This window comes from Phoenix dactylifera, chromosome 8 (assembly GCF_009389715.1).
Source record: "Phoenix dactylifera cultivar Barhee BC4 chromosome 8, palm_55x_up_171113_PBpolish2nd_filt_p, whole genome shotgun sequence".
NCBI lineage: Eukaryota > Viridiplantae > Streptophyta > Magnoliopsida > Arecales > Arecaceae > Phoenix > Phoenix dactylifera.
The window spans coordinates 2,659,625-2,683,743 of NC_052399.1; the positions used below are offsets into that span (position 1 = coordinate 2,659,625).

The 24,119-nt window shown below is 39.5% G+C and overlaps 2 protein-coding genes across 9 annotated transcripts; both read right to left on the minus strand.

The window, feature by feature from the left end:
* Positions 1-3,135: 3,135 nt before the first annotated feature.
* On the minus strand, positions 3,136-8,967 carry LOC103722859 (protein DETOXIFICATION 16-like). 2 transcript variants are annotated; one of them, XM_039128644.1, is made up of 8 exons: positions 8,219-8,967; positions 6,512-7,056; positions 6,268-6,354; positions 5,999-6,055; positions 5,682-5,920; positions 5,403-5,521; positions 5,174-5,260; positions 3,137-3,855 (listed from the first exon to the last, which is right to left on the minus strand). In XM_039128644.1, the coding sequence occupies exons 1-8, from the start codon at positions 8,711-8,713 to the stop codon at positions 3,796-3,798; spliced, it is 1,689 nt and encodes a 562-aa protein (XP_038984572.1). In that variant the 5' UTR covers positions 8,714-8,967; the 3' UTR covers positions 3,137-3,795. The 2 variants fall into 2 exon arrangements, with proteins under 2 accessions (XP_038984573.1, XP_038984572.1); XM_039128645.1 differs by lacking the exon at positions 6,268-6,354 and having other exon boundaries at positions 3,136-3,855.
* A 1,091-nt stretch (positions 8,968-10,058) lies between these two features.
* On the minus strand, positions 10,059-23,279 carry LOC113461235. 7 transcript variants are annotated; one of them, XR_005512677.1, is made up of 6 exons: positions 20,814-22,652; positions 20,583-20,729; positions 20,383-20,511; positions 12,591-12,762; positions 12,128-12,232; positions 10,265-12,043 (listed from the first exon to the last, which is right to left on the minus strand). XR_005512677.1 is itself a non-coding variant. In XM_039128648.1 (4 exons), the coding sequence occupies exons 1-4, from the start codon at positions 21,744-21,746 to the stop codon at positions 12,736-12,738; spliced, it is 1,236 nt and encodes a 411-aa protein (XP_038984576.1). In that variant the 5' UTR covers positions 21,747-22,652; the 3' UTR covers positions 12,327-12,735. The 7 variants fall into 7 exon arrangements, 3 of the variants coding, with proteins under 3 accessions (XP_038984576.1, XP_038984574.1, XP_038984575.1); XR_005512676.1 differs by lacking the exons at positions 10,265-12,043; positions 12,128-12,232 and adding an exon at positions 10,059-10,254; XR_005512678.1 differs by lacking the exons at positions 10,265-12,043; positions 12,128-12,232; positions 12,591-12,762; positions 20,814-22,652 and adding exons at positions 14,219-14,614; positions 22,659-22,729; positions 23,044-23,279.
* Between the last annotated feature and the right edge of the window lie 840 nt (positions 23,280-24,119).

The following is a 24,119-nucleotide window of genomic DNA, read 5'->3' on the forward strand; positions in this document are numbered from 1 at the left end:
CTTATCTTAGTCTACCATAATTTGTACCTTAAAAGTAGGAGTAACTTAACTTTTATGATCATAGCCTGATGCTATATTCCTATTGTAGCTTAGCATTATACCTCTCTACTGTAGCTCAGTGCTATACCACTATCTATCTCCTTTGAATGGTGGTATAATAGTGACGAAAGTTCTTGAAAATTAAAGCACCTGGATCTACACTACTGTCCATCCTTTGATCATCATCACCTCTCCGATTGATTCAACATTGGTGGCACGCTCGCGCACATTTATTTTTACTAGTTGGCTTGTCACCACTCTTTTCTACCATACTTAGATGAGGCTCTGCCAATAGATCCCATGGTATGCTCGGACAACTCGAAAGGAGCACCAACACCGGACAATATACAAATAATGACAAAAACCTTTTGTCACCTCAAGGACAGAACTACATACAATGGTACGTGATACACTGACAAATTCCAATAAGATGGTTAGTTCTTAATGCACACTTGTAAGTAAGAGAACAGCGAGGAAGAAACCACACACCAAGAAGTTGAAACCGGTGACCCTGGCAAAGGAAGTGGCCATGGAGGTACCCGAGAGAGTAAGCTTTCCAAAATGTCCAACAAACATCACTGTATCACTTGGAGAATCATTAGTAATAACCATGGTGGCAGCTTAACCTCAGCTAAGACCTCTCCAGGCTTGGTTTCTCCATCTTCCTCACCTCCCTTTGCTCTCTCCCAAGGATGAGATGGGATCGATGAGAGGAGAGAGAGAGAGAGAGAGAGAGAGAGAGAGAGAGAGAGAGAGCAGTTCTCTACAAATAGACATTGATGTTAAATAGAACTAGCATATAATATGCATGATGCACGCGGTATGATGGAGAAACCAAGTCTCCTCCTCTCTTTGATCCGTTTAACCCATTTTGACACGTTTAATAATAACCCAACCCATTTAGCCTGTTTAAAATCTATTTAACTTCTTTAAAACTTGCTTTATTTATTTTGACATGTCTAACCCGACCCGTTTAACCTATTTAAATCCATTTAATCCATTAAAGAACTATTTAAACATAACTTAGCATGTTTAATAAATGGGTTATATGAGTTGGGTCAGATTGCCTATTTAAGAAACAGGTCGGATTCAAATTTGAAATTTTAACCTATTTAATAAATAGATTGGATTCGGGTTGACAAATTTTTAACCCAACCCGATCTGATTCGATTGCCACCCCTAACTAATATCGACACTATTAATAGCAGTGCCTTCATGGTGTATGGAAGACTCTAAACAAGTTGAGCTTTCGTGCAGAAACTTCTATCATTAATACCTTCAAAGTCATCTAAGCCACATGCCTTCAATTTTTTTTTTTTTTTTAACATCAAAAGAAGTCATCTAAGTCATGCCTCCTCCACCACCACCACCCACTCCCTTCTGTTCGAAAGTCAAACTGCATTCACCCACATCATGAGGCAAAAACCACATGGAGATGGATTGCACTTAGGGGTGACTACCAGATCAGACGGGTCAAATATGAGTCGGGTTGGATGTGGATCACAACAAAAATTCGTCAATCTGAATTCGACCTGTTTATTAAACATATTAAATTTTTAGATTTGAATTCAACATGTTTATTAAACAGGTAATCCGGTTTGACCCATATATTCATTTATTGAACATATCAAGTCAGGTTAAACGAGTTAAATAGATTTTTAATGGATTAAATAAATTTAAACAGATTAAATAGGTTAAGCAGGTTCGGTTAAATAAGTCAGAAACAAATTAAGTAGGTTTTCAACAAGTTAAACAACTTTTAAACAAGTTAAATGGGTCGGATTATGATTCGACCCAATTATTAAATGGATTAAAACGGACTAAACAGGTCAAAGGTCTAAATCTGAACCCAACCCATTTAATAAATAGGTCTATATGGGTTGACCCGTTCATGACCCAAACCCATTTTTGCGAAACCCAAATCTGCTTAAAGCAGATTGTTTGTGGATCAGATTATAAATTACCAACCCTAATTCCCCCGCTTCACCCTCCCTCCTCTTCTCTTCCCTTCTAACTTATATGACTACATCTTTGTTTAAGCATTAGGAGATCTAGTCCCATTTGTATTCTGATCTAACGATATTGCCATTCTTCCACCATGGCTTGTGACAACCAAATAGAATAACCCTCGAAGCACCAATTTAAAGATTGGTGGAGCTAAAAGGGTCCCAATACACAGCCACTCTCCTTAGCGTACAAAACACGGAACGAGAGTCTTCCCATTCTGCTACCCTCGTAATTTGTGAAAATATAAACCAGCATTCAAACATATCTCAGCCATGTAATTTTGTCTTTTACTAAATGATGCTTGAGATGCTAAATATAATGAACCCCAAATTTTATGGTGAGGTCACGAAGATAATTGCAGGAGGAACAGAATAGGTAATGAGAAACTGAAGAGATAGTGAAGATAACCTTATATCATCCGAAGAACAGAACTAAGTACAATGGTACAAGATAGACTGACTGATTCCAATAAGATGGCTAGTTCTTGATGTACACGTGTGAGCAAGAAAACAGAGAGGAAGAGACCACATACCAATAAGCTGAAACCGGTAACCCCAGCAAAGGAAGTGGCCATGGAGGCACCAGAGAGAGCAAGCTCTCCAAGATGGCCAACAAACCTCACTGAAATCACTTGGAGGATCATCTGTAACAAGCTTGTTGCTATCAAAGGCCCTGCCAACCATAGCTGCTTCTTAACCTCAGCCAAGACCTCTCCTCCTCCCTTTTCAGAACTTAGGAGCAGAGGAGACTCCACGCTTGGTTTCTCCATCTCTTCCTCACCTCCCTTTGCTGATGAGATGGGATATATGAGATGAGAGAGAGAGAGAGAGAGAGAGAGAGAGAGAGAGAGAGTACACTTATCTGGGCATCTATCGAACTCTAATCAAAATTGAAAGCAAGAATCAAAATGCGATATCAAAATCTATATTTATTTTATTTAATGAATACAGAATGCATATGTTAGTTGGAAACAAAAATTTATATCTATATTTATTTTAAACAAATATAAATATAAATCATATACTAAAAGTATAGACATAAGTACTGATATAAATCAGATAATTAAATTTTATAACCATAAAAATCAAAAATATTACGGAGTAGGAGATAAAATAAGTTAATAGCATAATAATATTATCATTTATTTTTTTTAAAAGTTCGTGAATACTTTATAAGATTAAATAGAATTATAAATAGAATCGAATATTTGGATACAGATCAAGTAGTTATCTATCCAAATTTATATTCAATTTTTTTTATGGATATGAATATAGATATTAATCAAATGATCAAATTTCTACCCATATCCTATAGATTCAAATAAAAAATAGATCGAAAAATATTATTCCGTTCACTTTTACTCAAAAGAAAATGGGATTTGAAGCATAAATACAAGATTTCATACATGTAACCATATTAATAAGTTTGGATTGTAATTTTGCAAACTCAAATATTTGATTTAGATGCTCTATACTTGCTTTCTTTTGAATTGCAAATAAAAATGATCCGATTTGAATTTATTACATGAAAGAATTACTGTTATCACGGGCTTCGTATTATTGTGGGCAACATCCTACAGTAGCACAGTCGTGTCATGGGCTGAATCTAGGGCGTGACAAATTATGTCAGAATCCGGGTCATGACCAAAAGGTCTGGATACAAAAAAATTTAGATTTTCGCCAAAATATATAATAGTTGGTGGCAGAAATATGAGGGAACAATACGATGACGGGAACAGAAATATATAATTCATGTCTCCATGTCGATGGGAATGGTGGAGTTGTACACTCGATCCCTGGCTTTTCTTGCCTGAAAACAACATGAAACGATATTAGGCGGCGGCAGTTGGAATCATATGCAGAATGAATTATATTAGCGCCATTTAGCTGGAAAATGTTTGAAAAAGCTGGTAGGCTAAAGAATTCAGTCCTTCATTAATTAAATCTTAAATTATCTCAACTTAAGATTTAATCCAAAAAAAAAGCTAGCCAAAAGATATTATTTGAGTTTCTTGCTCTTTTATAATTACTCAAAAGCTACCTGGTGCATAGCTGATGTGGCACGGATCCTCGCATACTTCCCCTTGTCAGGCTAAGGATCCAAATCAATTCAAATCTAATTACTAATTCTACGATTGGTCCATGGTCAGTCTCCATAAACACATATTGCAGTATCTCCTAATCTATATAGATTATAGGCCGGATCCACTCTAATACCATTTATCACAATCCAATATCTCATCCAAAAAAGACTAGTCGAAAGATATTATTTAGATTTCTTGGTCGCATATAAGTACCCAAGATCTAGTAATGCATAGCCGATGTAGGACTAAACATACGCCCGATTGTGTTGTCACATAAATAAAGGTACTTTTTAGAAAACTCATGTCTGGACTTGTTGCGACAGGGCTTCTGAGGAATGGTTTTGATTTGTCAGCTGAAAGTGCCATAATAAAACACATTCGGAGAACAATTTTCCTCGTCATCTCTCCAACTTTCATCATTAAATTAAGTTGTAGGAAAAATATAATGGAGTTCCTTCTATATGCAGCTTCATATTTATCTTTTTTCATATCCTAGTAATTGAGAGGGGGAAATACACTTCCTTTTTGAAATAGGCTTAGTTGCCGGGGCAATGAAGAGCAAAGTAGACATCAGAATGTTTCTACTGCACTCAAAATAGAAATTGTAAAGCAAGATCAAAACTAGTTGGAATTATGTATTGAAATGACTCTAAGTGGATATCAAATATTAACACCTAGCAGAGTTCGCCTACATCGGGTTATATTTCTTCTTCCGGGCTATGGAGGTTCACTTCTATTGTGGTTCCTTGGTCTTCTAGCTTGGTAAGCCGAAGTATGGGTTGCTATGAAATAGGGGTCAGTGTGAAGTAGGCAGACATTCGGCAATCAACAGCTAAATTTACTTTAAACAGGGAATTAGAACATGGTAGAACTTGAAGATACTCAATTGAAGAGCAAGTTAGAAGTGTCAATTAGTTGATACTAGGGTTGGTGCTATAGGATTTCGTGGCTGGTGCAATACTACATATGGGAGGGCATAGCTTATCAGAATTCTATCTTGATGAATGCATATGTATATACAATGATTGGTATCCTCAGCATTACCTCTTTTTCCCAGTTGGTGCAGAGAGTAATTGTCGAAAGCAACAATGCTTGCACAGTGACGCCACATATGATTCCCATCCAGAGACCCTGTCATTTGTCATACATACATACATATATACACATATGAGCAGCTGAGCTAAGAACATTTACGCCACCATTTTTTTTTTTTCTTTGGCCGCAGTTAGCATAGTAAGAATAGAAAAGGGCAAAAGGAAGAGGAAAAGCCCACCTTTCCTCCAACATGGAGGACGAATGCTAGAAGAATAGCTGAAGGAATGCCAACCAAGTTATAGGCTCCAAGGTTAACAAGAGCACCAATCTTCTGCCAACCGCATCCTCTGGCAACCCCTACATGTTACCAACATTGCTTCCAAATATCATGCGTTTAACATCAAATAAAACTAGCTAGAAGCGTAAATAGGACTCGAAATATTTGAAGGAGCCAAAATAACACAGAATTAAAAAGAAAGAAATCCGATTATAGATATTGAACAAAAAAAATATGTACCTGAGAGCACGCATTGCACCCCATCCATGATGTTGGAGGCTGCAAGAATGGGCAGCATAACTGCCACGTAGTTCACCACTTCCTCTTCATTGCTATATGCATACCCCCAGAGCTTTCGCACAAAGACCATGGTCGATCCTACAACCAAGCCTTGTGCAATGGCCATAAAAACCACCACACGTACTGCTAACCGAGCAGCCTGTGGACGCCCAGCCCCAAGTTCATTGGAAACGCGTGTGCTATTAGGAAATTAGAGCAAGTTAATGATGCAGGTGATGATGCATGGGGGGATAGAATAAACTCTGGGCTCAACGAACCTTACTGCAGCACCGAAGCCGAGAGGAACCATGAATGTCATTGAGACTGTGTTGAGGCTGAGGAAATGAAATTTTTCAGTGTTGATATGCAGAATATTAGAAAGTTTATAAAGAGCAAAACCACATGTGCTAGACTGCTGGTACACAAATTCTATATGATATCATCGACCACTTGATTCTTAGTCTCTCTTGTTTGCTCTCAAATATCGATTCAATGTTTCAACACTATCCAATAAATCCTAGTTCAAAAGCTTGAAACCTATGCTCACCTGATTGACAACACTGATGTCTCTAGCTGTGGATTTGGAAGAAGACCAGAAAGAAGTACAAGCAATTCGAACGACCAGAATTCCAAGCTGTTCGGATATTAAGTACTTGGTAGTTAAAAAAAAAATTGCACAATGAAAGCAATAAAAGACCTTCTAATGGGAGAGGTACTTCAATTACCAAACGCAAAGCAAGAAAAAAGTATACAGATATTTTAGAATTGCTAAGCGAGAACACTGCGCTTACCAAAGCATCACCGCTGATGGAACAGCTAGTCTAATGAAGTTGATGATGTCATGCAAGGCTTCTTTTGAAAAGCCAGTCCAAGTCTTCTTGCAATCAGGGGATAGCTTCACAAAAAGTGCCAACAGCAACGCATTCAACCAGTAAGAGAAAGAATTGGCCAAGGCAGCACCTCTACTGCCAAGGCCGGACTTGAATACTAGAATCCAACAGACGAGGATGTGAAGCAATGCTGCAAATCCAGAAGCAAGCATCATTGGGAAGACTATATTTTGAGTCTGGAGGAATCTAACATGGCATTGGATGAGGCCATATGCAAAAAGGCTTGGGATCATCCATCGAGCATATACTCCAGCTTCTGTTGCTATCGCTCTGTCTTGCCCACAGAGCATAAGAATTTGGCCTGTATAGGCCCAGACAGCAGCAAGTGGAATACTTGTAAGCATGAGGACCAGCATAGCTCTTTGCATATGTATACCGAGCATACGATATGATCTTGCTCCAAAGGCTTGTCCGCACAAGGTATCAAGTGCGCTGCTCATTCCCAACTAGTTAGAGGGCAAAAGTAAGAATAAGTTTATCGTATTATTGCCAGAGTCTTGAGGAATAGGAAGCATTGGCAATACAGAGTGCCAAATTTATAACAACATAAGCCAGCACTCAAACAAATTGCAGCCTTGTAATTCTGTCTTTATCTTTTGATACTTAAGATGAGATGCTAAATACATTGAACCCCAAAGTATATGGTGACCGGTCCTGAAGGTAATCACAGGAGGATAGGTAAGCAGGTCCGGTTAAATAGATTTTTAACAGATTAAATAGATTTAAATAAATTAAATAGGTTAAACATGTCCGGTTAAACAAGTTAGAAACAAATTAAGCAAGTTTTAAACAAGTTAAACAGGTTTTAAACAAGTTAAATGGGTTGTGTTATGATCCGACCCATTTATTAAACGGATTAAAACGGGTTAAACGGGTCAAAGGTCTAAACATGATCCCAACCTATTTAATAAATAGGTCTAAATTGGTTAACCTGTTCATGACCCAAATCCATTTATGCAAAACCTAAACCTATTTAAAGCGGATCGTTCGTGGGTCGGATCATAAATTGCCACCCCTAATTCTACCACTTACCCCACTTCACCCTCCCTCCTCTTCCCTGCCCTTTTAACTTCCATGACTGCACCTTTGTTTAAGCATTAGGAGATATAGTCCCATTTGTAGTCTGATCTAATGGTATTGCCATTCTTCCACCATGGCTTGTGATAACCAAATAGAATAAGCCTCGTTGCACCAAGTTAAAGATTAGTGGAGCTAACAGGGTCCAAATACACAACCACTCTCCTTAGCCTATAAAACACGGAACGCGAGTCTTCCCATTCTGCTACTCTCGTAATTTGTAAAAATATAAACCAGCATTCAAACATATCTCAGCCTTGTAATTTTGTCCTTTTTTTTTCGTCTTTTACTAAATGATGCTTGAGATGCTAAATATAATGAACCCCAAATTATATGGTGAGGTCACGAAGATAATTGCAGGAGGAACAGAATAGGTAATAAGAAACAGAAGAGATAGTGAAGATAACCTTTAATCATCCGAAGAACAGAACTAAGTACAATGGTACAAGATACACTGACTGATTCCAATAAGATGGTTAGTTCTCAATGCACACGTGTGAGCAAGAGAACAGAGAGAAAGAAACCACATACCAACAAGCTGAAACCGGTAACCCCAGCAAAGGAAGTGGCCATGGAGGCACCAGAGAGAGCAAGCTCTCCAAGATGGCCAACAAACATCACTGATATCATTTGGAGGCTCTTCTGTAACAAGTTTGTTGCTATCAAAGGCCCTGCCAACCATAGCTGCTTCTTAACCTCGGCCAAGACCTCTCCTCCTCCCTTTTCAGAACTTAGGAGCAGAGGAGACTCCACGCTTGGTTTCTCCATCTCTTCCTCACCTCCCTTTGCTAATGAGATGGGATATATGAGAAGAGAGAGAGAGGGTCGTCCACAAATGGACATGCATGTTAAATAGGAAGGAGGCTTGATATGGCCAAATAGATGGTAGGCTAGGAAATTTTTGAGAAGATGACGTAGCCTTGGTTTTGAGTATATGTTCTTGGGCATTTCTTTTGACTTCAAATCTGGCTCCCACTTTCTGGATCGATGACATCGTTGACGTTGGAATAAGGAATTTGTCGTCATGCGACACTAGTTTAAAGGAACTTGTAATATGTTTATAACTGAAGATGTTAAGTGTGCCCATCAACGTGCATCCGTCCCATGACCCACATGGAAATTTCTGTGCAAGTACCCGACATTTTCTTGACTTGCACCAAAAGTAAGAACGCACGCCAAGATTTTTGCCTGCCAACCAGCTAGCACCTCTATCCTTACCTCTTGCCCGAATAAGAATATGTATGTATGTATGTATGTATATATATATATATATATATATATATATATATATATATATATATATATATATATATATACAGGGGCGGCCCAATACATTTAGAGGCCCTAGGCGAACTCATTAGAAGAGGCTTTTTTTTTTATTATTATTTAAATAATAAATTTTTTTGTTAATAAACTAAGTAACTACAGTTACTTACTAACTCACCTGCCTCACACAATCACACTCACGGTGAACCGCCGATTCGAACCGGGGTCCGGATTAGTGGGAGCCGCGATCAATGGCCAGTGGGATTTGGGAAGTGGGAACAGGGGAGGAGGTCGGGAGGTGGGACCGTGGGAGGATGTCGGGACTCGGGAACTGGGAACCCCGAGGAGCCGAGGAGGCCGGAGCGGCGGAGGAGCTGAGGAGAGGAGTAGAGGACGGGGTCACGGGAGGAGGTCGGAGCGGCGGAGGACCGTGGGTGGGGGCTTCCCTGGGCCGGGACTCGGGAGTCGGTCGGAGACTCGAAAGTCGGAAGAGCCGAGGAGCCTGAGGAGGAAGTCGGAAGTCGGAACTCCGGAGTCGGGACTCGGAACTCGGAAGGCCTCGCCGCCTCGGTCGTCGCGGAGCCCGGAGGTCGGAGGAGCTGAGGACGGCGACTCGGAGTCGACGAGGAGAGGACGGGAGGCCGGAGGGTCGGAGCTGAGGCCGGAGCTCGGAGCCGAGGAGGAGGCAGCACGAACTGCACGGAGTCACGGACGCACGGTGGACCGGAGCTCGGAGCCAAGGACGGCGACGTCGGCGAGGAAGAGAGGGTTTTGCGCTCGCCGCTCTCACAGTCTCACTCTGCAAGCTGATTCTGCCGAGAACCGGAGAAGGTTCCGGCATTAAAAAGGCAGAGAAGGGGGGAGAGAAGGGGGGAGCCGGGGAGGAAAACCCTCTGCCAGACCCCATCTGCCAGACCACAGACGCCACCGCCCACTCCCCGTCAGCCCGTCTGCAGCCTTTCACGTCGCCGCCCAAACCCACTTCCCGTCTGCAGAGCTTTATGGAGGAATAAAAAAAAAAAAAGTGGCTGGGTTGGGGGCCTTCCTTGGGCCGGGGGCCTTAGGCGACCGCCTCAGTCGCCTAAGGCTCGAGCCGGCAGTGTATATATATACTAAAATCCAGCTGCATGAAGAGTCCAGTTGCAGTCAAGAGTATGGCTACAAAAGCCTGCTGTATATTGCTCGCTGAAGCAATTGGGGCAATAATATGGAGGACCACAGGCGGCTGGTTGGTCAAGTATCATCATTAGATGTTTCCACAGCGATAGCTCTGCTGTGATCTCCATCCTCTTTCTAATTGCCTGCAAAAGAAAATATACCAAAGATATTAGCAAATAGTTGAAGAAACTGGAAGCTTACTTAAGATTGGAGCTATGGAAGCAACCGATTGAGCCAAGACAGAAAAGAGGAGGATATGGCTGGAGATTGTAATTCCTAATTCCAATTCCCATGTTTGGTGCAAATCAAACTTAGCTTCCTTCAGATAGAACTGTGCGTTTACACATTAATGGAGGTAAGGAATGCATATGTCTCAGACCTATTCAGTTAGGCACTTAACTAGAAGAGCGCTTATGATAACATTAAAAGAGTAAAAAATACATATCAAGTTGCCTGCTTGCATTGACAATAATGAATTCATTAAATTTCAAAGTGCTTGTGGGGGAATCAGTATTCCGAGTTTCTAGATAATTCATCATTACCATCACCATCACCAGATCGGCTTTATGAATCCTTATTCACCAAGTATTCCTGTTTAGGGCTAGCTCCATTATTTCCTTTAGACAACTTAATAGTTGTAGAAAATAGAGGTCTTATGCACAAAATGAGTGGGGGAAAGTAGCTGGATAATGGTTTAGAAAAATGACACTGCCACAGGGTATAGTTCTCATTAAGAATGACCAGTTGTCCCCAAATTCATGGGACAATGATTGCCGGAAATAATCTGAAAGGGCATTAACAAATCATGTTCAGAATCCTTCCTACAGTTTACATCAAATCCAACTCAGCTGCCTTGAAGCTACGATAGGATTCTTCCTGTGATAATCATACAGCAGAATATGAAACATTATATTCACCAAGAATTCATTAGGTGCTAGAAATTAAGACACTGAACACATTTTTTTTTTTTTTTTGATGAGACACTGAACACAATTAAGTTGCTGGAGATTATGAGGGACAGAAACTAGTTAGCATTAAAATTAACTAATTCACCAATCAGTGAATGGATGAGAAGGTTTCAAATCAGATACAAAATTTTGTTGCTATAAATCATGTACACCAGAAATAGATGTTAAACAAGGTGTTCATGCATTCAAAGTGTAAAGCACGAAGAAAGATAGCATCTTCTCAAAAATTAACCATTAAATGTCTATTAAATGCATAGAAGTGTGTGTTTGTGCGTATATACATATACAGTCATACATATTATCAAATTTTATTACATAAAGACTTTTGCTTATTCTAAGTGTTGTTTATCTTCATTAGCTTATAACATAGCTTCTAAAGTAGCTCTTGATTCTTTTTTAGGAATGCGACTTTGCAAAATGCTTGGTTCGAGGGATGGCAGGGACATCAACCTTCCAATGTCCTGTGTGCTTCGGGGCAACAGTTGACGAGATAGGCATCAATGTCAAACCTGCGGTTAGAATTTGGTAATAGAAACTCGGAAGTGGTCACTGGTTACATTATATGATAATATTTTAAAATTGGCAATAACACATACTATAGCTTTAGTTGAAGCAAACAATGAAATATGATAGCATCAAAGGTTCTTGATTCAAGATTATGTCAGAAGCATCAAGAACCACATGCAAGCAAGGGTGTAAGATCTCTTAATTTGGTGCGATACTCTAAAATCATGCTTCTAGCTAAAAGTTCCATGTTTTTGGCTTATAAATGTCTTAATCGAACTCATGTAATGCAATGGGATGACATACAGTTTCACTGTGAAAAATAGGATTTTTTAGAAGTAATCCATTTTCATTAACAATGAAGCACTTACCTCTCAGAGGGAGTGGTCAGTCTGTAGGGTAATGATTATAATAAACAATTCTCGTACAAAAGGGTGGCATATTAACCCAATCCAAATACCTGGTTTTTAATCAGAGTCAAATTCGCTTGGACAAATATCACCATTGACACAAGACTACACAAAAAGGGGAGTAGAAAACCCACCTTCCCTCCAACATGGAGGAGAAAAGGTAAGATAGCATCAGTGGGAATGCCTCAATATCATAAACACCAAGGTTACAAGCACCAATCTTCTGCCAACCACATCGTCTAGCAATTCCCACATGTTCAAATATCAATGGCTGAAGAGTATTTAAACAAGATATTGACAGTGGAGAAGGTCTAATAAACAACAAATTAATTTTTATAAAAAGATAATAGCTCATGAAAGATTTTCTCTTAAAAAAAAAAGGTTGAATGGGAAGTTTGTATTTGAAAGAACAAATTGGATTCCATGAAGTTGAATGCTACAAAATGTGGCATCATAGCTGCCACATCACAACAGCCCTCTCATTGCTGAAAGCACGTCCTCAAACACCTCAGACCAAGGACATCATTGTTCCTGCTATTAACACTTCAAGGATAACCAAGGAACTGAAACATAAACTGCTTCTGTTCAAGATTGTACCTGAAAAGCACTCATTGGATTCCGTTGAGGAAAGTTGGATGCTGCAAGAAGTGGCATCATAACTGCCACATATGTCCCAACATCTTTCTAGCGCTGAAGGCATGTCTCCAGATACCTCGAACCAAGATCTTTGCTGTTCCTCCTATTATTCCTTTAAGAATAAGGAAAGAAACTGCAACACAAACTACAAAATCAGCAGCTCTTGTATATCCAGGATCTAGTTCATTTGAGCCTCGTGTACGGCAACGAAATACAAGAAACAGTAAGACTCTTATGATAAAAGGGCACAGAAGGGCAAATCTTGGCTCAACACACCTGATGGCAGTACAATGTCCAAAATGGACCCTGTGTGCCATTGATGTGGTATTGAGGCTGAGAAAATAGAACAAAATTTTCTATAGAAACTATATAGAAAATGCTAACTCAAGAATCAAGATGCATCAAATATGGCCTGATTGATTTCTGAGTTGTACTTCTATGATCCAAAGTTCTAATCTCCTATCTACTAAACAATTCAAATTATTTAACTAATATTTTAACTTCAAATAAATGTATGCTTAGGTAACTGTTATTCTCACCAAATTAACAACACTAATGCTCCGATTTTTGAATTTAGGAGAAAACCAGATGGAAGCACAGCCACCTCTAGCGACCCCAAGTTGTCTCAAGAAATAAGAGCATCAGCAGTTGAAAAAGCATAATCTACAATAGTTGTGTTCTTATTCTTGCTATTGCTGCAGGCAGGAAGCCACAATCATACAGATCTTCAGAGATCATATATACGTCTGATGTGGCGTACCTTTAATAAGATAACAATGGCTTCGTAATAAATTCTCCGCAGATGTTACCCTGTCTCTATACCGATCATTAGTTACCATTGCAATTAGTCAATTCAGCTTGGTACACAGTTATATAACCCTGGCACAATGTTATAAAAGGTTTGAAAATAGTTAATAAAACGTAGTGCACACTAAATATAGCTTGTTGAATGCATATGTCCTTGTTTTTCTCGCTAGTGTACACTTCTAAAGATTGCATTAGCTTTGAAACAAATTTCCTAACTCAACTCCCAACAAGTAAACATTTTAGGTTTCTGTTTATGAAGTTATAAATGGAGTAAACTATTCCACCGACACGTTGGAATATCTGAAGCAGTGGTCCGATACGAACCCTTTTTTTTAATTTGTGGTTCATTTAAGATATGTTCTCGTTGCTCATGTTTTAATTTAGCCTCAAACACAGTTAACTCACCATTGCAATTAGGTAATTAAGTTTGGTACACAGGTAATATAATGACCCTGATACACAATTAAGTAAAATTGACACACAGTTAAGTGACTCTGGCACACAGTTAAATCTTTTCTGTACACAGTTAAGTTAACCCAGCACAAAATGCTGGTCTACATGCGGATCTGCTGGACGCGCACTAGCCTATGGACGTTGGGCTGCGCGCGAGCCTACTAGTGTCATGGATGTTGTTAAAGATTGTTTAAACACAGTTAATATCCCCAGTAACTGGGCAAACATCTATATATTTTGAAGTCTAATTTAGCCTGGTACAGTTAATTTAGCAAAGTACACAATTGATATAGCATGGCATCCAGTTAAGAGCAATATCAAAGACATAATTTGGTCAATCATCTCAAAAAAATCAATGTAATCATCTTATTTGTTTCAATGTTATATTACAGAAAAAAATGCTCGAAAGCTATTTTACATTACATGCCCTAATCTCTCTTCCTACATAACTTCTCGTTGTACCATGACCAGAACCTATCATTTGTAATGCGACGGTCATTTAACAAAATATTGTCTGCAATCCAGCTCCTGCATAAAGAAGGATCCTTGAACTCTTCCTACAATGGTCTTGATGTGCCTCGTGTCGGTACCTCTGCAAACATGAGCATAAATGCCCCGTAGTCCATACTATCGGGCGTCTGTTGTGCACACTCACGAATTTCACGAACGACACATTTAGAGATATAGTATCCGACGCAGTTTAGCCAAAATCGCACAAATGATGCCTGCATGAATGTTCAGAATAGATTATTTTTGGTGTACCTATGATTAAAAAAATAATGTAACATATTATACAAGTGATACCCATATATTTAATAGCGTTGTCTGCAACATTGAAGCTCCACATTGAGTTATAGCATTCAAAACACTACTCCTTCAAGTCCAAAGCAATTGGATACCAATGTCATCCCGTATTCATCGGAATGAATAGATATCTACAATGTTTGAGATCGGCAACTTGTATATCCCCTAACTATTTCTGAATACTAGGCTGGAATGAATCTAGAATATGTTTGGTAACATCAGCGGTTACCTCAAGAACGCACGATAGACGTTGAAACACAGCATCCTACACAATTTATTATGGCACACAATTAACATTTTTTCTGAACACAGTTAACAAAATTCATGATTCATAATAATTCAGATTTTGTATCTCGCAGCGCAAGAATAAAGCTGGATTTTCAACGCTCTCTCAGTATACTCTCGATGAAAAAGCTCCATGATACAAAAGTATACGTTCATGACTTGTACTTAATAAAACATGTTAAAATAGCAAATGATATAGACGTAAGTGAATTGGTGCCATCTAGGATGTCTGCATCACAAATATATTCAAACAATAATTTTCAATAATATCAACTCAAAATTAAAAACACATAATTGAGTAAAACATCTTGTGCTAGTAAATGATCTTAAAAACTATAATAAAGAACAAAAATAGAACTGAATAGCTATCAATGAAGGATATTCATGATTTTTCCATGACAAATATGTCAAATGTGGTATCTTAACCTCTCTATCTATTAATTTCTCAAATCCTAACCATTCCTGCAATTTAAAAACAAATGCCCTAGAATACTATATAACAGTTTGGTGTTCAATAAAAAATTGAAGAAATTATGCTGCAATGGTTAACAAACCTATTGGAGGGCTCCAGAGATGACTTAGGGACGGTTTAGGAAGTAATATCGAGCGAAGCTTCGGCTACTATTAAGTCGGGCGAAGTAAGGAGCGTTAGGAAAACTTATGGAACAGTCGTCGACGAAATGCCATAGAGTTCTAATTCTCAATTGGACAACGGTGGGAAAATAGAGTCGAACTCACAAAATCAGGGTGGGAAACTAGGAAATGCAGGAAGAGTGGAAAAGCAGATGAGCAGGAGAGCGGAAGGGTTTTCTCTTCCGATTAGGGGAACAGATTAATGGTGGAAAAATAGAGAATGGATTGCCGATGGGTTAGAGAGTCGGACTTAGGGTTGGAAACAAGGAAAGAGAGGAAGAGCGAAAGGGCAGAAGATGAAGGGGTATTTTCATCTCAAGAATAAAGTTGGTTACATATTGGCACAATGCTGGACCCGTTGTTATAAAACCAACGGGTCAACAGAGACTAAAAATTAGAGTCCGGTCCAAGGATGGACCGGCTGTTAATTCCCCTAATTTTTTTCTCAATATTTTCATTCATTTATAATGGATCTCCTGTAAACACTTTCAAGCTACAAGAAGCCTGAGATAGAAGCATCTTCTTTCCGTCGAACAAATATATTTTTGCGTAAATTAATTCCCGACCCTCCCCTTGACTACTATATAATGCTAAGTCCCTGTTGACCCAAACCATGTTTACCGGTCCAAGATTAGGGATAATCTTAATTACCGGTCCATAACAGAGGTTTGTTTTTTTTTTCCCCGAAGCTGCCCTTTCGTTGCCGTTAAGGTTGAAAATGTGGAATCAGTTGGGAAATCGACCGCAAAGAGGGGAATATGGCTCGGATTCTCCATTGGAATCGTGGAGAAACAGGATTTCTCCATTGGCAGCGAGTCGGGGAGATCATTCGCATGGGATATGGCTCGGATTCTTCGATTTTGCTTCTTGAATCCGGAAGAATCAAGCGGAAAGGGGAGACTTTGAAGCGGAAGAAACTACAGTTCAGATTGTTCAGGGATATTTCTTCTACCAAAAATAATCAAGTGGAAAATTCCGGTTGAAATACTATTCTTTGATTTTCGGAAAATTCAGGTTCCTCCTTTTTTGTTTGCTTAGAGTCCCTTTCGATATTTAGCGGCAATGGTTTCATTGCACAATAGTAATAGAGGTTAAATTGCTACTCCAATTTCTGTTAATTGACTGAGGCATCCCTCTGTTCTCCTATGTTTCCCGAATTATATTGGACGAAAACCCTGTTTTAGCCGGCATATCTTGTTGTGTGTCTGCCATTGCTCATATAGTGTTTAGAGACATAAACGTGTGACTTCCATTGCTGATTTTATATTCCAAATAAAGTTGCTATCCCTCTTTTCTCCTCTGTTTCCCAACTTTGATCGAATGAAAACCCTGTTTTAGCTGCTGGATTATCTTGATGTTTTTCTGCCATTGCTCATATACTGTTTGGAGACCTAAACGTGTGACTCTCATTGCTGATATCATATTCGAGAAATAGTTGCTGTGTCAGCATTCCCTTCGCTTCATTGTTGTAATAGCATTCGGAACTTCAATCATTTCCCCTTTTTTCATTTTTCTATTGTCATGGCTTCCAAAAAAACAAGTAGCCCTGTTTTCATGGCTATTTGTTCTTATGGTGGCGAAGCTCTTATTATTTCCATCTCCGAGGACACAAATCTCGATCAAATTTACAAAGAAATAGTGGATAGGTGGAGACATCTGTCTGATACAATGGTAGAAGTTAAATATTTTATTCCAAACAAGTCTAGAATGGTTGTTTCGCTCCTGGGGGATAAGGATGTTCGAAAAATGCATCAAATACACGTCAACTTAAATGCGCCGGTGATCGAGTTGGTTGTTAGTCATATTCCATGCTTGATCGAAGCAGCCGATGTCGTAATTGATATGAGGTAATGCAGTAGTTAATTGCATCTTTTTCTATTTTGGTAATCTTAGTTTAACTCTTTGTTGTATTGCATATTTCACATATTAGTTTTTTCATGTTAATCACTAATTTAATAATTAGTATGCTGAATTTTTGTTAAACTTATTGTAGGGATAGTGGCCCAGCCCAAAATGTTGAGTGCAGTTGCCGATCAAAATTTTTTTCAAAAGGTAGCTCAAGTAATTTCGGTCGAGTTGTTGAAGAAACAAGAGCGGCAATCGAAGAGCAACCTAGTCAAAGAAAATTTTTGGATGCTTGGAAAACTTCTATTGAGGGTGTTGGTCAGGAGTTCAATGATGTGGAAACTCTTCGCGACACGATTCGCAACTTTTGCATTGCAAATTGTAGAGATTTTGTATTTGTGAAGAACGATCGCCTGCGACTGACCGTGGAATGTGCATACGAAGGATGTGAATGGCGTATCCATGCTTCCCGACTTGGAAATCAAGAAAGTTTTGCAATTAAAAAAATGAATAGTCAGCATACATGTGGCGGAGGGTTGCAAGTCCGGTCGCATCCTAAGGCTTCGAAACGTTGGGTTTCAAACATAGTTAAAAAAAACTTCAAGATATGCCGTTATATAGGCCGACTGATATCGTAAAGGATATTCGTCGAGAATATGGTGTTGAATTGCCGTATCATCAAGCTTGGCATGGCAAGGAGGTGGCTATGAAGGACCTTTATGGTCACAGATCAAAATCTTATGACCGGATACGCTGGTATTGCGATGCCATTCTTGAGACCAACCCTGGCAGCATAGCGGAGTATGAAACTATTGAAGGTCGATTCAGACGCCTATTCATTTCATTTCATGCTTCAGTAGTGGGTTTCATAAGAGGTTGTAGACCTTTGATTTTTATGGATGGAACATTTATAAAGCATAAGGATGGAGTAGTTCTTGGTGTGACTTCCAAAGATGCGAACGACGATATGTTTCCTATTGCTTACGGTGTGGTCGATACGGAGACTGATGACAATTGGGACTGGTTTTGTCGGAATTTGAAAGAAGCAATTTATAGTTGCATTGAGTGGCGAAGTGAGCAGATCACATTTATGACGGATAGACATCAAGGAATTATTAAATCAGTGCCGAAGTACTTTCCTGGTAGTTACCACTCATATTGTTTCCGTCATGTGAAAGACAACTTCAAGAATCAGGTATGTATAGTCATATTTTTAATTTTCAGCATAGAATATATCTAACTAATTTAGGATGTTGATGATCTCATCCTTTTATTATTGTTAATGCAGGTGCTTGTCCATTATTGTGCAAGTGAGAGAAAAAGGCTGCTCGATTTACTAAATGCTGCTGCTTATACTCCAAGGCTGAATGTTTTCCACAAAATAATTAGCAAGCTTACATTAGATGCTCCAGGGAGTAGAACTTTTCTCCTGCATGCAAATCCGAAGCATTGGGCAAATGCAGTATTTCCAGGTCCACGATGGAGTATTATGACATCTAACGTGGCAGAGTGTTTCAACAGTTGGATCTTGGAGGCTCGCCATCTTCCCGTGCCTCAGTTGGTTGACCATATTAGGATTCAAATAATGACATTGATGCATGAACGGCGTAATCGAGGTTACAATATTCAAACAAATCTAAACAAATCTATGCCCAGATGCAGAGAAAGTATTGCATAGAAATGCAGAAGACGGTCGGAGATTATCCGTATTTACGTCAAACATAATGATATATGACGTAAAGGATACAAACTACTCTTGCGAAGTTGACCTCCAGAATAACAAATGCTCTTGCGGCGAGTGGCACATATTCCGCATGCCATGTAAGCATGCATGTGCATGCATTGAGAAGGCTGGTAGATCACTGTACCACTTCATTGATAATTGTTTCAAAACTGAAATGTACAGAGCAACATATGCCGAAGCTATTAGTCCAATTCCTGATATCGAGGAGCCCTATAGTGCCTCAGATGAGATTCATATTTTACCCCCAATCAGAAAGACTCGACCATGTAGGCCAAAAAAAAAGAGAAGACCTTCGCAAGGGGAGTTAGTACGTCATATAAAATGTGGACGCTGCGGAAAGCTTGGGCACAACAGAAGAACTTGTAATGTGGCCATCGACTAAATATTTTGGAGATTAGGTGTAATGTATGGAGATCTGAATTTTTTATTTTTGTCGTAGTCATTTGCTTCTTATTTTGTTGTGGAAGAATTTTGCAGAAACAATTGATGTCAATGAAATGAATTGCATTGTTCTCTGGTTCCCCCGGCACACTCTTACTGTTGATGTTATTGGAGAAATATAAGACAGAAGCGTCAAGAAATTCAGATGATTGTGTCTCTTTACAGGAGTGTTCCAAGTCAAGAAAGATGTGTGCCGAGTGGTTGTTAGTGTGTGCTGCCAATAAATATTGATGTCTAGATGCAAGAGTGGTGTGCGCCATATGTACATAAGTGTGTGCCATATAGAAATAAAAACTTCCCATCAATTTACAGGAGTGTTCCAAGTCAATAAAGATGTGTGCCGAGTGGTTGTTAGTGTGTGCTGCCAATAAATATTGATGTCTAAATGCAAGAGTGGTGTGCGCCATATGTACATAAGTGTGTGCCATATAGAAATAAGAACTTTCCATCAATTTAAAGGAGTGTTCCAAGTCAAGAAAGATGTGTGCCGAGTGGTTGTCAGTGTGTGCTGCCAAGAAATAATGATGTCTAGATTCAAGAGTGGTGTGTGCTTTATGTACATAAGTGTGTGCCATATAGAAATAACATTTTTCATCAATTTATAGTAGTGTGCCAAGTCATGAAAGATGTGTGCGTAGTGGTTGTTAGTGTGTGCGTGTGTGCCATATGTACATAAGTGTGTGCCGCCAATTGAAAGATACGTGCGAAAGTCTAGAATGATTGTAAAATTTCTGTACAAACATTGAAAATTTTTTGTAAACCCTTTTGCAATGCATCATCTCTTCGCATCTCTATGGAAGCAACGTCTCGTGGCCTTCCTCGCGAGAGAATGTGCAACTCCTCCTCTCTAGGCTCTAGCTTCTCGATCACCTGATGCAAGCGAAAACTTAAGTTTGGCATCAACTCAAATTATTTTCGATGTAAGAAATAATAAGTCAAACCTGATATCGTTTTAAGTTCTTCATGATTTCAGAAATCACGTCCACCTTGCGAGGAAATGAGACATTGCTCCAACGCAGGAGACGTGGATACATGAAGGTGGGTCGTTGGCTTCCAACAAGGCTGTTCGCATGCTCAACAGCCCATGCCTGCAAAAAATCAATGTAAACATAAAATTAAAAGTAAATACATATCTTAACAATGAAATTAAAAATAGATATTAAGATGCTTACCACCAAAGCGACCGTGCAGCCGTCCATATATTTAGCCGATCCTTTGCCAGTGATATTCCTTGACCGCACACTATCGGCTACACTAGGTATTTGTTGGCGAAGAAAAGTAAAAACAGCAAGACCCCAACTATATGAACCTAAGCGGTCTAAATCATCAAGATATGAACATAATGCCTTAGGAACATAATAGTGTATAGTTGGAAAGAGGATAGTCACAAAGACATATAGAACCCATAACTTTGTGAAATCCTCTACATCTTGTTGTCCGCTCTTTCCACCAAGAAATTGTAATCTATTCTTTACTGCATTTCTATTGGCTTTTTTATGGTCCCCCTCAAAAAAACGGATGATGAGGTCAGACGTGACCCTCCCCTTACTATGCAGTTCTACCTCATCGCCCGTCGCACTTAAACCAAGAATTAGTGCAAAATCGCTCCCTACAAAAGGAACTAAAACCTTACCAAACCAAAAACCCTCCTCCTCGTCATCCCAGAAGGAGAGCTGAGTGTCCAGGACAGGCCTACTCTGTTTAATATATGGCAGACCTAGCAAATGGCCAAAAGGTGTGCCGGTGATCCTAACCTTTTGCTCATGAGACAATAACGGAACTAGGGTGACCATAAAATTAACAAAATGGCTGAAGTAGCACCTACCATTGACCATATTTTTAGGGCCAACAGCATGTGCTCTGCGTTTAGTCTTAATTGGAGCCATGAAAATTGTCTGCAACACAAATATATTCAAACACAAATTGTGAATAAAATCAACTGAAAAATAGAAACATATAATTGAGTAAAACATAGACGGGATAATGAATGATTTTAATAAACTATAACAACGAACAGAAATGTTTCCCAAATAAACAAGCTTTTTTAAGACAAAAATCTTAATTTTGATATCACACCGTCCCTGTCTTCTGGAAGAGGAAGACATGCATATGGGCTACCTTGGCACATTTTCCTTTAGGAGGGACTGTTTTGAGTTGTTGTCATATATTAAAAAAGAGGACGAAAGAAATTAAATCCTAAGCATTCGCACATTATGAAAATAAATGCCCAACAATACTATATTACAGTTTGTTGCTACGAAAACCAAATCGAGAAATTATGATCCAGGGTTTACAAACCGTCGAAGAACCGGCAATATGCCTCGGAGAGGGTTTGGGAAGCGAGGTCGAACGAAGCGCCGTCGACCAACGATCAGGGCGAAGACGCGAGCGTCAAGGAAAGCTTCAGGTGTGGGAGTCGACAAAATGCCGTCGTCTCAGAGCTCTCAGTCGGAGACCGGCCGGAAAATAGACTCGACAGAGGAACTCTCGGTCGGGAGCAAGAGTGATTTCCCGGTGGGAACTTGTTTACGGTCTTAGGGTTTGAAACGGGGGACACCAGATCAACCGGAATCGGTGAGGAAGATGGAAATTTTCGTGGGGAGATAGGATTGCAAAATGGGGGAAATATGAATCCTTAACGATGAGAGCTATTTACGTGTGAAGATAAGTGAAAAATGGGTCGAGATGAAGCCGAATCCATAGGGAACTTCAGGGCTATTATCGTCTCAAACAGAAAGAGAGAAACGAGATGGACCGGCTGTTTCGGTATGTACCTCAGGGTTATTTTCGTCTCAAACATAACGGCACAAACGGGATGGACCGGCTGTTACAAATAGAGTAAACAGGGACTAAAAATTATAGTCTGGTCCAACACTGGACCGGCCATTAATTACCCCTATATTTTTTTAGTTTCATCATTTTGTTTTGTATTATCATTATCTTTTGTCATAAAGTCAAAGTTACAAACACATGTCCCTAAAATATATCACAAAATTGAAAAAGAAAATCATACATACCTTTTTTTCCAATACCTCCCAAGCCAAATCAAGTAGCAGCTAATTCGAAGTTTCTGCTGTGGTGGGCGAACCTGCCATTGGAAAATCAGATCCATAGTCATCAGCACTGGCATGAAACCTTGGGCTTCGTAAAAACAAGGTGAGACCATGGGAGACGGAAAGAGAAGAAATAGGATAGAATAGAGGAGGAAGGGAAGAGGATACTGCCTAGAAATAGACATATCAAGAACCATCCAAATCTGATCCGTTAGTTTGGGGGCAAAAACACAAGCTGATATTCGATAGATCGTTAGGATCTTTCGAATCCCAGTCCAGGTCTTTGTCGAACTTAACAGATCAGCTAGCAGAGCTAGGGCTTGTGAGGGGCTGAGGCGGAGAGCCCTACCTGGTGTCGGACGGCGGTGGATCTGCCGGTGGCTGGAAAATTTCTTTGGTTTGGAAGAGGGAAAGTGAGAGACGAGCCGGCGCCCGGGAGTTCTTTTGCGAGTTTAGGGTGAAGAAGAGGGCGAAGAGGAACATCGACGTACATAAAACCCTAATTTCTGGCTGGCATCACTTTTTAACCTAGCGTCCTCTTTTTCTACTGTTTGTTTTGCATACCGTGTAACGGCCGGCAGCGGCATTCTCACGCCGTTACAGTTTCATTGGACTGAGTAGCTCGCGGAGACTACTCAGCCCAGCCCATAACACAAGGCAGCCACATCCCCTCTAAAACTATCGGGGCTCGTTTGGTTCGCGGGAAGTATTTTCCCTCCTAGGAATATGATTCCTGGGAATCAGATTCCTAGGAAGAGGATACCTAGGAAAGTACTTTTGACATGTTTGGTTAACCATGGGAAAGTGACTAATTTCCAAAGTGCTTATGTTTGGTTGACCATCCACTTTCTTAGGAAAGTTATGTATAATTCCTATTATGCCCTTAATAAAAATTAGGTCTTTAATGCCTCTTTAATGCTTCTTTAATGCTGAAGGGTCTTTTTGGGAAAAAAATAAAAAAAGAGTGATTCCCACCTCATGGGAAAGTAATTTTCCCATGTTTCTCATGGGAAAGACTTTCCCATGAAATGTGGGAATCATATTCCTATGGGAATACCACTTTCCCATCTCTCTCCTTTGAAAACTCCAACCAAACAAGAGGCATTTCATTACTTTCCCGTTGACCACACTTTCCCCCCTCGTTTTCCTGCGAACCAAACGAGCCCTCGTTGGCTGAGAGGAGTTCTTTTCATTTGGTACATTTCTCAAGAAAATAACACCCATAAATTCTCTTCTTATTTGTATATTTCTCTTTTTTGGTAAGTCAGCATTACCTATAAATGGGAACCCACTTGCCACTTGATCGGTATTGCAAATCTATTTCTATTTAACATCTTTTGCAAACCTTGTATACGTATAAATCTTTATTACTTTGTTTTTCCATGCCATCATAATCCTAAATTTTGATGCAAGGGCTTGCTTTCG